The sequence below is a fragment of the Ostrinia nubilalis genome, chromosome 19, assembly GCF_963855985.1.
Source record: "Ostrinia nubilalis chromosome 19, ilOstNubi1.1, whole genome shotgun sequence".
In the NCBI taxonomy this organism is placed as follows: domain Eukaryota; kingdom Metazoa; phylum Arthropoda; class Insecta; order Lepidoptera; family Crambidae; genus Ostrinia; species Ostrinia nubilalis.
The window spans coordinates 14,549,018-14,564,460 of NC_087106.1; the positions used below are offsets into that span (position 1 = coordinate 14,549,018).

The 15,443-nt window shown below is 40.8% G+C and overlaps 1 protein-coding gene across 1 annotated transcript in view; it reads right to left on the minus strand.

Annotated features, from left to right (window-relative positions):
- Positions 1 to 15,443, minus strand: part of LOC135080992 (lutropin-choriogonadotropic hormone receptor) — a 78,605-nt gene that overhangs the window by 8,428 nt on the left and 54,734 nt on the right. The window contains exons 6-13 of the mRNA XM_063975717.1: positions 15,360 to 15,431; positions 10,205 to 10,273; positions 9,501 to 9,644; positions 5,260 to 5,400; positions 3,967 to 4,032; positions 3,305 to 3,448; positions 2,132 to 2,203; positions 1,804 to 1,930 (exon numbers count right to left, since the gene is read on the minus strand). Coding sequence (XP_063831787.1) covers positions 1,804 to 1,930; positions 2,132 to 2,203; positions 3,305 to 3,448; positions 3,967 to 4,032; positions 5,260 to 5,400; positions 9,501 to 9,644; positions 10,205 to 10,273; positions 15,360 to 15,431 — 835 coding nt within the window. The remainder of the gene's footprint in view (positions 1 to 1,803; positions 1,931 to 2,131; positions 2,204 to 3,304; positions 3,449 to 3,966; positions 4,033 to 5,259; positions 5,401 to 9,500; positions 9,645 to 10,204; positions 10,274 to 15,359; positions 15,432 to 15,443) is intronic.

Genomic DNA, 15,443 nt, shown 5'->3' on the forward strand with positions numbered 1-15,443 from the left:
TTAAATAATACTCCGATCATAGAATTAGGTACCTACTACAACGCACGCCAGCGTCCTGACGGGCGCGCGCGTGACAGTCGACTGATATAATACCCGCCGGCGGGGCGCTTCGCTGTAGGTAATTATCGGATGTACCGCGCGAAGTGAGCCAGGCCTGCTATTACCTCTGGTTATAAAAACTTAAAAAAAAGTCTTTTCCTTTGGCAGCTTGCGGCTCCAAGCTAAAAATATTTTTTTCTTTCTGTTATACCTATCTCATAGGTCGTAGTCTCCTGTGCTATAAACCGCTGCACAATGGTCGGCGTAAAACGCAAAAATATGTAATTTTGATTTCGTCTTAATTGAGCAACGCCAAACATACTGGAATGGACCTACCGGGAAACGCAGCGTGGGACGTCCACCTACAAGGTGGACCGACGTCATCGTACAGGTAGCAGGGAAGCGCTAGACTGCGCCGCTACCAACCGATCAACATGGAAAGCATTAGGGGGAGGCCTATGTTCAGCAGTGGATGTCCTATAGTTGAAATGATGATGATGATGAAAATAATCGGGCAAATAGCTTTTATAATAGCTACGAAACTATTGATATATACTCAACATCAAATAAACCGCACCTTCCGCGACGCGAACTTTAACGATTTTCTTCCGACACAATCATGGTGCCCCAACAATATTGGTGTTATTTGAAAGCCCAATAAATATCCTTAAAGAAAAACACATTTAATTTCTTAATAAATTATTAGCATATACCATAAATGTGACTTGAAAAAATACCTCACTTTGGGCCCACCTATGGGATCAATTAGACCAAGTTTTATGGTTATAAAACCAAATAATGATTTCACGTGTCCTCTTTAACAGATGGATAGCAATTAAACCCAACTTAACAGTTTTATAGCCATAAAAGTTGGCTCTAGCGTAACTACCTATTTTTTGAAGAAGTGACTCTGGATCCTTCTAAAGACACATTTTTGGGGTAAAAACCTTTCCTTTAATGAAATAAAGGTTAGAACTAGGCTTTTAAATGGTACCAATATTGGTGGGAAGTGGGGATGCATACGTTTGAAAATGCTTGTCGCGGGAGGTGCGATTTATTTGACGTCGAGTGTATTATTGATATGATTAAATGTCTTTTATGTGTGCATGGAACGGTTCGGAACAAACTGCATTGAATCTATATTGCATGTTGTGTTAGCCTATAATTGTTGTTGCATTGTAACTTTGTTCATAATTGTTATTTTTAAGTGTGCATGTTGTTATGTAACAATGTTGGTAGAACTAATAAATAAATAAATAAAAACAAAATAGCTCTTTTATTAAAAGGACTGTAAAGCCAAAGCTGTGTAATTTGTGTAAATTGATCGTTATGATAAATAAATATTTTTAGCCCACGTTTTTTCATTTCGATAATGTAGTAACAACGATAAAAAGCGATTGAAAGTTTAAGATAGGTAGCAATTTCTAAGTGGATAGAATATAAAGGCTATCAATTCTGGAGCCCTGCTTGATTAATGGCAATCGTTTCACAACGCTCGAGTGATCCTTATTTTTTTATCTCTATTTTTTCTTTCCCTGAACCTTCTTAAAACTGAGATGTCGTGCTACTAAGTACCTATCATCAACAGCCCTTTACAGTCCACTGCTGGACTAAGTACCTATAGACTTAGAAAATTGTACAATATTTTCTGCCACATTTTTTCAGCGTAGAGCATGCTATACAATTGGGAAGTGTAAGACACCTTGAGGTGAGGTGAGGCCGGCAGCCACGGGAACACGTCGCTAGTGCAGCTCCGCTCAGTACCTGTATCCGCGGCAGCAGCTCGGGCGGGTGGAAGCGGCGCAGGTGCGGGTTGTTGTGCGCCTTGAGGTGCAGCAGGCGCTGTAGCCCGCTGGCCGGCAGCCACGGGAACACGTTGTTGCCCACGTTCCTGGTGCAAGTAATGCCGAGGCCATATAATTATTTCAATTAATTATAACAATAAGCTAAGTAATTTGAAAACTGGCACTATTGCAGCTTGAACAGGTTGAAGTTTTTTAGGATATAAATAAATAATTATGCATTTATTCGCTAGAACAAAGAGTAGATATAAAGTTCTTGACAATAGCTTTATTTCATACGTATTACTTACAGGTCCTCTAACTTAGATATTGGCACGAAGGTTTCCATGTCTATGTGTTCTATCTGATTCTCTTCAAGATTTCTGAAACAAATCAAGCACTATAGTATCTTATCTTGATCACGTGCGACTTTTATAAAGAATAATCCGAGTAACGTTGAGTGTGTAGTATAAGATAAAAAGTTTTTCAGATATCACTCTTATTCTGTATCCCACTCAGTGGAACTACGAGTAAAGCTTATTACGTAACGTCCCGGCGGCGGACACTGCCCGCCCCTCTCGCGACATTCATGAAGTTTTTCCAATTAACTGGCTCGGGCTCCCCCTTTGCATGTCTAATTGCGAATTGTTCGGCGCTTAGGGAAGCGGATGGCTTTTTAATAACGCGCCGAACTGCCGAATGATAAAGTTTGCCGAGTCCGAAATTTCAATATCTTGTAGGCCAATTTTAAGCAAAGCGGTATCTGTATTAATATAAATTTTATTGGAAAATTTACATTTCGTTACGATCGCTTCAGGCTTCATTACGTGTGTAGAGTTGTAATTTGCATCGGCAGAGTGTTGACATTATAATTTGGCGTCGATTGTTATCAAAGTAAACAACGGGAACGGGAGCTTTGTAGCGGATTACATAACGTGGAAATAGTAACACTCGTGCCTCATTAGGGAATACTGAACAAGCTATTGTAAATACGGATCGCAATCAAGAGATACGGGGCGATAAACTGTTGCATAAATTGACTTTGCCATTCCGCCTGACTGTGTTAAATACCTACATTATTATGTTCAATTTCATAAAACCTTTACAAATTATATTATAGTAGCAATAGCTTCATAAAGGGTTTGTTGAATCATGTCGCTACAGGAGCGTTGAGTAGCTTTGGTGAAACGAACTAACTGTATTATGTAGAGGGCATCAGAGTATCAATAAAACCCACTTTGAGTTATTATACCCTAGAAAATTTCATGCGTTTTATTTAGGACCTGCTGACTACAGTATTCTTGACTATTTACACTTTCTTTCTATCATATTTGTCAGTCGCAATAGCGAAAACCAGTTTCAGGATATCATTATTACGAAGTCCCTAATAGAAATGAGGCGAGTTTCTGAAACATTTTTCATTGTTTAGTTTTTTTCCATTTGTAATGTAAAATCAATATACTTATAATATAGTTAGCACTCACAGCACTTGCAGGCGCGGCGTGTGCACGAAGGCGTCGGCGGGCAGGCGGCGCAGGCGGTTGCGCGCCAGCAGCAGGTCGTGCAGGCGCGCCAGCCCGCGCAGCGCGCCCGCGCCCAGCGACGCGATGTTGTTGTCCGACAGCTCGCTGCAACACACGACAGTCACCCAGTGCCACTTTTTCTTCTTCGTCGCTACAATCTTGCCAGAGTGGTCGTGGTCGTCACACCCGGTCCAGTGGCAAGCCTCACAATCCGTCGCCATTCCTCCCGCACTGCAGCCTTTCGAGTGCCACACCGACACCAAAAGGCTGCATCATGCTCTCTATCCCCAAAGCTTATGTTTCGTAAGCCACGATGACATTAGTAATTAAAGGCTCAATCAGCAATGAATATTATAATTTTATTTCATGTTTGCTTTCAAATCTAATCCAAGTAACAAGGTTGCCATTGCTGAATGCAATAAAATATTATGGCAATGAAAGATTTTATTATCCGAGATGCGAAAAATCTTAAGAGCTATAAAATTTAAATCAACTGCTTTATCATCACAATAAAACGCTTGAAATGAATCAAAAATCACTTAATAAAACCGAGACGTAAAAACAATTCTGTGGGAATATTAAGTTAAAATGTGGAATTCTAATGAATAAAGTAAAATTCTTACAGCACGCGCAGCTCGGCGCACTCGTGCAGCTCGGGCACGCTCTCCAGCTGGTTCGACTTCACGTCCCTGCAACATGAAGCTCACACTCACATAAAGTTCCAAAAGTACAGGGGCCGGCGGACGACCGGATTAGCCGTCCTCTCTACATAGGGAACTGAAGCTGAAAACTATTAATTGCTGAGATATATTTGTTAAAGGTCTGTTTTATTCATTATTATCAATATAAATGTATAAGATGGGATAAAGTAACATGATAAAATCTCTGTAACAAGTGACCAATTGTCTGGCTTACCCTAAGGAATGGTACGACAATTGAATACCGATCGGCCGTATCTAAGGTCGCGAGTTACGACCGGCCGCGCGCTCGCAGCGCGCCGCAATCGCGCCATCTGCGTTTACCCACCGTCCGCTATTTGTATTTGTCCGACCCGAACCCAACGGAATGAAATGAATTCTACTTATTTGCATTTATATTTATTTAAGTATGTCGACACGACGCACGTAACGCTTATCTACACTGGCATCCAATTGCGATAGTTTCAGTGAGAAGGGTGTAGTAGCATAATAAGTGATATTGTTTCGGAATACATTGTGTATATTATAGCTATGGTGTACGGTTCTTAGCCAGAAAACAAATGATACATCATCAGTTTCAGAAAAGACACAGAACTGTAACTTACTCTGTAAACAACACCGTTACATTTCGCCGTTTTGTCGTAAAAACAAAAGAGACCCACAAACAATAACAGGATCGTGTTTTCTCGTTAGCAAATAGATCTTGTTCGGCTTCGGGCGAGGGCCCAAGATTTTCCACGGTAAGCTTGTGAGCGTAGGCGAGGCGGCGGCGGAATCCTGCAGCTCCGCTGGCGCCCGGGTTATGCAAAGCACGCGGCACTGGCGGATTACCGCCCGTGTCGCGCGGTAATACCCCTCAGTGTGGATGTTTAGTTCACTCACACGACCTTGGTGTTATAGGTACGTATACGTCCTTTAGGTTACTCACCTTGATAGTTAACGTACGAGTACAATCGCTCGATTCTATTTTCTATGAAAAGATAAGTTATTTTAGCAAGAGTGTGTATGTTGTGGGTTCTTTTCAGTGCATTTTCGTTTTGTTGCGCCTTGCGGACTTGCGGCACAAATAACGACTACTCATCAAGGGGATATAACCAATTTATGTTTAAAAACAATTTGTTTCTATCAGTGCCATGTTCAATGATCAATGAAGTATAGGTCACCTTAGTCGTATAGTTTTTCGTATATTTTAAGTAAGTATCGAATAGTGGTACTGACAGCGTGCGCAGCTGCGGCGCCTCGGCGCACAGGCGCGGCGGCAGCGCGGCGAGGCGCGCGCGGTCGGCGCGCAGCGTGCGCAGGCGCGTGGTACCGTTCAGCGACGGCAGCTCGCGCAGCCCGCGCGCCTCCGACAGGATGCTGTGGGGAGGGACGATCGGTTAGTGTATTGCGTGCACTATTTCTTATGTAAATCGTTCTCAGACCGCAGAGTAACAATAGTGACCTTATGAGATTCAATGGCAGCATGGAAGCAGAACGCGAAAGTCACCTAAGTTATGCATTAGTTTTAGACGCGGCGGCTGTCATCTTCGAAAGTATTCATACATGCATTGTGCTGTTGCCGCTGCGGTCCGCATCTGCGGCCTCGCGAGCTGCGACACTGTGCTCTACAGTCGGCATTCCGCGCTCAATACCCACATTATGTAAGTAAGGGATAGAAACACACTAGCATACTTTTTAACCAAAAGTTATAAGTTACTACATTTTACTGATAATAATGTGTTTTATATTTTAGGACGTCAAGTTAACTGTCTAACTTTTGGCATAAAAATGAAACGATGGTGTAGCTGCCTCTAAAAATATTATTTTATGAGTTCTAATAGTTAAAACGAACTGATTTCAACTTTCAACTGTAAGAAAGAATCAAAGATTCATGGATTGAAATCTCGGAGATCTCGAACTTTACTACTTTTACGTATAAACCTGTTAATAACTTCCTTTTCGATTTTATGGTTATGATAACAAGGATAAAGGCAAGAGAGTTTGTTCATGATTGATTATCTGAAAACAGAAGCTCTTCATTTTATTGAATTGTTTATTCTTTCTAAGACTTGATAAATGTATAATTGTCTTACAAAACAATACTACGAGTAAAGTAGCCTGCAATACAAAATGTTTATTTAATAAGCCGAAAAATACTTATTTAATAATTAATATATCAATTTTTTTAAAATAGAATTATAAAATATTATGCACCACAAAAATATTTGTTGTCAGGCGTGCTTTCTAAATTGTGTTAATTGAGGACACATTTGCCGGTGATTCGGAAGCTCAGTTGGCATAAACCGCCGGATCTGTTGTTATTTATTTTCGGGTCAGCGCGAGCGACTTCCCTCGCCTCGGAAATGAGATTACTCCGGACGAAGTAATCTCGGCGGCTGTCCACCCGAACGTGTACAACTGTACATCTGTAGGTTCGAGGAGAGCCGATGGCGGCTGCGAGGGCCGTGAAGGGCGCGGAGGTCGCCGCGATCACTCGCGCGACCTTGGCCCTTTATTTGCGGACGAAAATAAGAGTTCGCGCAACACTGGCAATAACAAGGACGATGACTTTTGTTGACGAAACGAAAGCGGATGCTGCTGTCATTTGGTGCTGATGGAGTCTCTACTATTATGCAACTTACGTAAGCTCATACTCAATTATTTTGTATAGAATATAAAGGTTCTTTGTAATAAAATTCTGCGCCAGTTTTCCGTACATCTAAACAGGTATATGTAAAAGGCTCATTGGATTTACGAGTAAAATTAGTTGTTGGCTAAATATAAGGCACGATTATTATCGTAATTTTTCATATTATTAAAATAAATAGGCTAGGACGTTGTTCGTATGGAAAATATGATGAATAGTCACTCGCATTTAGCTGAAATTAGACTCTCCGATAAAATTTAACTTAATGTTGATCCCGAACCCTAAAAGTAATTAAGTGTGAGTATGGGGCAAGTACTACACATAATTCTGTGGCGATATATCGACGTCGCGGTTCTCTGTGGGTTAACGGCGCAATCGTCGTAATTTTTTTGCAAGGGAGATGAAACGTTTTAACATTATAAATAAACGTTTTGGATTTTTTATCATCTTCCGTCCTTCTTTATTACCAATTAAGATGCTGAGTTCCATCTCAGAGCCATTACATAGAAATCAATTTGCAGACTCTATCTAATTATACCGTTGTAATAGGTCACGTGGAACGACGCGCTTGGAATAGTCGGTAGGTGCGTTTGTATTAGGCATGAAATAAATTTATTTATTATAGATAATGACGAGAAATTCAAACAAAAGACATAAGTAATTTAAAATTATGATTTCGTATTAAAGTTGCCACAGTGACAAAAAAAGCTGATTCTATTCATAAAAACTTGTTTTTCTTTTCATGTAATCATATTTTTTAAGTTCACATGTATGTATTAATTCTTGCTGTTTGTTTTCTCAATAAAGAAAAAAATTAACAGATAATACGCGTATACTGAATACCAATTTGCATGTAATGTACAACATTGCAGAACAGTAACAGATGTCGACTTAGGCTTCACAGTCCCAAAGGTCTATGTTCATGTAATTCGCCCCGTTACAGGCTACGAGCGCGTATCGGCATCCAAATCTCTCGAGTGGCGATTGCTCCCAAAGGGTGCCGCCGCGACGAAGCCGAAAGCTTTCAATGTAGAGTCACCACCGCCCGTGACGTCAGACATATGAGTACCGAAATGCAAAACTGTGTACTTACTGTGACCGGATGATACAGTACGTATTTTATTATCTCTCTACGACTGCTGGTTCTTATAAAGACGTGTAAATTCTTGTATTTGATTGCCGTGTAATTTTGTATCGTCCTTTTGAGAACATGTTCTTTGGCACACTTTTATTGAATGTTAATTAACTACTAAGCTCTTGTTTTTAAACAGTATCTTGATCCTTTTACCAGTGCTCTTGTACGTAAAAGACGGCCCTAATTGGTTTAAAGACAATTTTGATTCTTCGTAGGTTATGGTCAGTTTTCATTACCCACAGGAAGGCGACCTAGAAAACATGGCTTTCGGTGACGCGTGTTTCTCAGTGCCATTGTGCCGGATTAGTTGGTCCACGCGTTGACCTCCCTCGTCTACGCTCGCGCCGTGTCGCGCTCGTGGGTCGGCGAATGAATGGGCTCGTAAGTTCGGCGACGAGGCGAGGTCGCGGCCGCCCGCTCCGGACGCCCGGCGCTGCGACTGGATCCACGGCTCACAACAATCATGCCTTAATAGGCAACGCAGATTGATGACTTGCCAAAAATAGAATACCTGTGTCGCATCACCATTTCTTTCCATCGTATGGGTTGTTGTAAGCACCACAGTTAAACAAGATGTCGTTGTAGACTTTGCCTCTACAAGCTTACTTGAGCTTAAGCTCTCAAAAAAGAGCCAATTTGAACATGTGAAACGTATTGTTTCTATAATATTCATAAACTTGCCTCATGACAAAGACAAGGAAAGTAGGTAGAAGTATAGCTTGTCACAAAATTTGAATAAGCCCACCGGCCAGATGTGCAGTCATGGCGAAACGCGCGCGACGGCGGCCTGACGCGCCGCGACGGGTGCGCCCGGCCGCGGCCACCGCTCGCTCGCAGCCCTCGGGCGGTCTTACCATACTCATAAACTTTATAGTGTATTTAACTTTTTGCGAGGTTTATCACCGCTATAACTACTAGTGACCGGTTTTGCGTAATAGTATTTTTTAACCATGATTTTTTTGTCGAGCGGCTATTCTGGTTCAATGAACACCATTAATATTTACTATTTCTTATATTGGTTGAAGTTATTGGCTTAGATGTTGCTAATTTAGATTTAAATACTCGTAGATGATATCAGTAATGATGAAGTTTATTGAAGTGTGACGTTAGGCTCGCTCGTAGAGTACACCGGCTCGCAGAGTTTTTGATTGAAAAGATGCAACGATATAATTAACTTTTAAAAAAAATAAAACCGACTTCAAATGCGTGAACACAAAAAAATACTAAAAATTAAAAATATTGCGTATAAAAAAGTTCATCCCCAATTTTCCACCCTTGGGGGTGAAATATTTTCTTCAAATTCGCATGAAACCACCCTTTTGATAATACCTATTCAACAAAAAAATAATCGTTCAAATTGATTTATAATCGGCGGAGATATTGCGTATAAAAAAGTTCATCCCCAATTTTCCACCCTTGGGGGTTGTTTTTTCTATTATTAAATTTAAATGGGACCACCCTTGAGGTATTACCTATACGCCGAAAAAATATTTGTTCAAATCGGTTCATAATTGGCGGAGTTATCGCGTAACAAACATAGAAAAAAAAAAAAACATACGGGTCGAATTGAGAACCTCCTCCTTTTTTGAAGTCGGTTGAAAATGCGGAGTGAATGTTTTATGGTAAAGCAGGTTTATTACCGACAAGTTAAAAGGAATTACAAGAGTGAGGATTTGAGGTTCGGGCGGTACTCACAGCACGGAGAGGTGCGGCAGGCGCTGCAGCGCGAGCGCGTGCAGGCGCGACAGCGGGTTGGCGCGCAGCTCCAGCCGCGCCAGGCGCCGGCAGCCCGCCAGCGCGCCCGCCGCCACCACCTCCACGCGGTTGCTCGCCAGCGACCTGCCCGCAACACAACACGCGTCAGATACCACGAACACGAGATGGGGCCAGCAGACGAGCGACAGCCCGGTCACCGCTTGCGACTGCGGCTGAGCGGCGCTGCTGGCGGAACGGTTTGCTCTAGGCTCCAAATAGCAAGGGATGCCTAATACAGTATGCTATCTAATACATATAACAAACACAGTTTCCTACGTTTCAGCCAAATGATGTGTGACATATTATAATTTACACTTATAAATATTCATCACAGAGATAGAGGACCAAAAGGATCGCTTCATGAACATGGTATACGTATATTTTAAAACAAACATCTAATGGTAGTGTATTTCTGTGAAATAAATGAATTGAATTGATACAGAGGTACATAATTGGATTCCACCTCGGTATTTTGTTCACGAATCTCTCGTCGGCGTGGAACGTGATAAATATCTTGGGCTTAATCTAAATAAACAAAAATAAATTATAATCTCGTTTCGAGAATCCAAAATATTTTTTGCACGCGATTTGGAGCCGTAACTTCAACATTTCCCCATTTAAGGTTAACATAGAGCGGCACTCACAGGTCTTCGAGCAGCGGCAGCAGCTGCACGGCCGGCGGCACCTCGGTCAGCAAGTTCTCTTCCAGGCGTCTGCGACAAAGACACAAATTATGGCAACTTTAAAATTATGTTCACTTTAATGGGTACTTATAATACGAAAGCTAACTACCTAGTACTCATTATCGCACTCGACAGTTAAAATTATACGACTGGCTATTATTTCTTTATCTAACAATGAAAAAGGACAAAACCCAAAAACACCATTTCAATGAACGATAATATGGCAAAGTAGCCGAATAACGGTGGTATTTGCATAGAATTTGAATGTGTGGCGAAAACTGATTGATAAAGTGATATAAGCCGCCTAACTGTACATATTAGATGTAGCACGTTTTCGTCAGAGTGAAGCCGTTACTCCAATTTATAGCCTCCCGCATCGACAAGGCTAGGCGTCGACAATGCGTCGGGTTCGCACCGCAGTTCGCACGTAACAAATCGCAAGTGATCGCGGCCGCGTCGCGCGTCGCTGCGACCGGCGCTTGACGACGGGCAATTTGTTCGCCGCAGATAAGTGCCATCGAGGGACACGTTGATGGGTGCTTGCTACCTTTAGGGCTGGGGAGTAGTGAATAACTATCAACGGACTGAGAATTCCTTACCTTCCTGTCTGTAAAACTATTACTTAAGACTCAGACTCAAAAGCCTATTTTTTGGGAACTTTTAAACATCAGGAGAAATTATAAAAAGTAAACAATCTATAGGGGCCTTGGGATCTTGATTCATAGCGTTATAATTAATGTGGTCGTAAGGATCAGAGTGTCTATTAGGTAGGTGTTCCGTGGTACAGTTATTAATTTTGAGCCAAGCTTTTAAAGTAAACAAATACAATGTACATAATCTTTGACTCGACGTTTTGTTTGATTTAGCTACAAGCTTAGTGAGTATATCATGGCACCTAACTAAGACGCCAACCCTACGGAGGATGAGCCTTCACCCGCGCCCGCAGTGATCACCCGCCAGATTTATGGCCGCTATCCGCCGCCGCCACGCGCCGCGATTGTTCCCGAACAGTGTGCCGCCCGCTAATGCTATTATGATCTACGACTACTTATGATCAACTCAAGTTGTTAGGAAGTGCGCAAAGAAATTTTCCCACATAACAGGCATTAATGTGAAACTAACGTTTAGGTATCATTCCAATTTAAACTAAGTGAATACTTACCACATTAAAAGAAGTTTAATCTTATCTTCCTTTTAAGCCGTGGCTTTGCATATATTTATATCGTTACTAAAGTAAATCGCATTTCGAATATGTTTTACGTCGTAAAAAGTGAAGAAACGATAATCGTGAGCCGATAATTTTCTTGTCGCTTTTATAAATTCAGCGCGCGTGTGCTTTAAAAGCTTTCACATTTACCGTACATAATAAAATTAGCCAAGAATCTTGCTGACTGATTTAAGTATTTGTATTTGCGATGGCTTAATAAAAAATATCACTGTGTATATTTGTAATAATGTTGGCTTTATAATATTTTAAACTGTATTGATTATTGATATGATTAAATGTTTTTTTGTGTGCATGTAACGGTTCGGAACAAACTGCATTGAATCCATATTGCATGTTGTGTCAGCCTATAATTGTTGTTGCATTGTAACTTTGTTCATAATTGTTATTTTTAAGTGTACATGTTGTAATGTAACAATGTTGGTAGACCTAATAAATAAATAAAATAAAAATAAAACTGATGACTTTTAATTTAAATAAATGATAAGTATTTTATAGATAATTGGGTATATTATAAAAAGTGTAATTGACTGAAATACTTATTATGAACGTAGGTGATTCATTATCCTTGCGAGTAAAATGAATGGAAGTATTTAATCCCCAAGCAGATGGTGGCAATTTTCGTATTTGCAGCTATCGGGTTTATTAATAACGCGATAAGCGTCGACAGAGTGATACCGCTAGAGTTGTGCGTCTGCAGCCCACGCGAGAGCTGGACGCGGCGGACGGACGGCAGTTGACGAGCACACGTGGGTGATACGTGTGACATTATGTTGTAAGGTACTAGTATACTAATGTGGAGTCTAAGCTTACGCTATTGTTGGTATGAGTTATTATGAATCTACATCATATCTTCCTTCTGGTAGGTACTTCTTCTACATAGTGGTTATAATAATTTTAATCATAATTTATGTCCATGTTAAAATCTCATTAGAATCTATAAACAAGTAAAACAGCAGCAGTCTTAATGTTTTTATTAATCGATAAGTCAGTAAACCTACTAATTGTCCGGGCGTGGCACTGTGCGGCTGATCTGTGGCTGCGCCTGCGGCCGCGACGGAGACAAATAGCGCCACTTCTCTCTTATCGACGACTTCGAGGTTCCGTACCGCCTAAACGTTCTAGTTTAATTTCCCTTTTAGTGAAATGACGGGCGTTTATCAGTTTTATTAATTTGTTTGTAAACAGGCAGCGATAGCGGAGCGTGGATGATTAGTGGCGCTCGCGCGGCGCTAACTAATAGGCCCACTTTTTGGCCGTTAAGGCTTCGCATAAGTAAGTACAGTCATGAATAAGCACATTTCTCAAAGCTTCAGAGCTCACTTATATTAAATGACATTGGTAGTCTCGATTAATGACTCCTTGAGCGGTGATCGTAGTGTAGTAATAAACGCGAGTGTGAATGGGACGTCGTTCTTTAGCCCGATAGACTAATATAAGTGGCTTTATAAGTCAGAGGACAATTGAGATGATGAGAGAACCTATACAAAGTTAAGTACCTACTCTATGGAGAGAATTGGTTGGGACGGGACGCCTAAGTAATGGGCAAACCTAGTTTTTGGCTCAGGGAGGGGACAGTTTGATCCGGGGAGGAACGTGCAAATCGAATAGGTATGTTGTGAGTGGAAATGCAAACTTAAAACCATAATAAACATAAAAAAAATGTAATTAATAACTTAGGTAACTTGTGTTACCAACTTTACCTACTTATAATTTCATTCTCAAAACTTTTATTCATTAACCTTTTTTGTCAGGCATCCCTTCACAGTGAATAATCCCAACTATCCCAACTAATATTATAAATGCGAAAGTAACTCTGTCTGTCTGTCTGTCTGTCTGTCTGTCTGTCTGTCTGTCTGTCTGTCTGTTACGCTTTCCCGCTTAAACCTCGCAACCGATTTTGATGAAATTTGGCATAGAGATAGTTTGAGTCCCGGGAAAGAACATAGGATAGTTTTTATCCCGGTTTTTGAAACAGGGACGCGCGCGATAAAGTTTTTCTGTGACAGACAAAATTCCACGCGGGCGAAGCCGCGGGCGGAAAGCTAGTTTGTAAATAAACGAGGAGATAATGGCACCGCTGCTGTGATTTGTTTGAGCCGCGCCTGATCACCGCCTCATTAACATAATCGATAATTTTAAGCAATTACGTATTATTTTAGCTGTAGGTTGACTTGAGAATCAAGAAGGGGCCGAAACGTAGTATTTTAAAGTCATAGCATTTTCCAGGATTTCATTATTTTTGAAATTTCAAATGGCTCGAGCTTTGCGTTGATGAGAAGTCTGTAATGATTTTGAATTCCATCTGACTTTTAAGTTTAACTTAACATCCCTGGAGTTTATTGGATCAGACAATCTAATCTAACACGAATCTGATAATGTTTTGTTGTTAAAGATTATCACATAGCTATTATTTAGAAGTCAACTTCCCCTTGTGGAAATGAAACAAAACAAATTGGGCATTAGGTAATATTATATGTTATTTCACGGTTACCGATTTGCATATACATAATAGTATTGATAACGTATTACAGTTAATGGTTAAATAGTTGTTTTTGGAGAGTTTTGTCGAAAGGATTTTTTTTACAAAGAGCGCCAGTTCAAAGTCTCGCAGAATTCATCTTACTTTATTGACAAAGTTAGCGCTGCTAACTTTCGTTATCGTAGAATTATGCTGTAGGTAGGCTCAAGTCTGACTGTCTATCGTACATTGCTTTAAATTATGATTTGATTAAGTTGTATGTATGGCGTATAAGTATAAATATGTAAAGTACCTACGTAGGATATTAAAAGCCAACCTAATATTCCGGTAAGCAATCCTACTAGGTTCGGTTAGGTCGTATCAAACAAAGCTATCAGCTAAATACGTTTTCACAGACTACACGATGGATGAGGAAACATGTGTGCAACACGACACTTGTGTGAGCGGTCGTATGTCAAGTCGCGCGCTCGTTAGCCGCTAACTGGCCGACCAGCGCAAAAGCAATTAACTGCTCACCGCGCTCGCGCTCGCCCGCCGGGTTTATGTGCCGCACTCCATCGCCCTGGCTCTGAGGGCCTGAACACTCCACTGCATCCGTTTGCATGGGCGGACGCATGCGACAACGAGCACGTGATGTTGAATAAATGGTTAACAACCTCTTGTTTAAAACAGATCAATGTTTATGATGCCGATCTGTTGTTTTTTTAGATGTTATTATCTACTGAAAGTTTTGTGTAAGGTTTCCAGGTTAACTCTAAACAATTAATGATAAACATGGAAATCTCTTTTAAACATGAACTCGATTAGACCCCATTATGCTGACAAAGGCGACTGAGTATCTTCTTCTCAAGTGGTGATAGGGAAAGCTATATTTGGGACGTGTCTATGTGCCCTGGAATGGGCCTATGTACCAAATATAAACTAAGTATTTGATTTGATTGGCTCTGAGAAGTTGTAAACAAAATAACCATTAGGTATGAACGATTCGGGTAGGTACATAAACTTAATAATAAATCTCTAGCCCTATCACTATAACTATCACACGTAACTTTTATGACAAATTAAGTGAGCTATTCATAAATCATAATTGATTCACCGTTCGTGTCCGTACAACTTTTTCAATCAAGATATTAAGTTCTTGGGAAACTTGGAGTACCTATCAGATAGATTTGTTCCAATAAACGTTTATAAGTTATTGCTAACTTGTACCAAATAATTGATTGTTATTGACTTATTCGTTTGTATACCACAGTCGGAAAACTCGGTAATGGACACTTGAACGTTCACGAAGAACACACAACTAGAGTAAACTAATGACGTCCACTACAAAATGTAGTGTACTAACTGCTGTAGTAGACAGTATTTAAAAAGGAAGAGGTTTGGAAAGTAAGGAGGAGTCGAGTACTCACAGCACGCGGATGTTGGGCGCGTTGGCGAAGGCGCGGTCGTCGATGTGCGTGATGCGGTTCCTCTTCAGTACTCTGCAACAAACT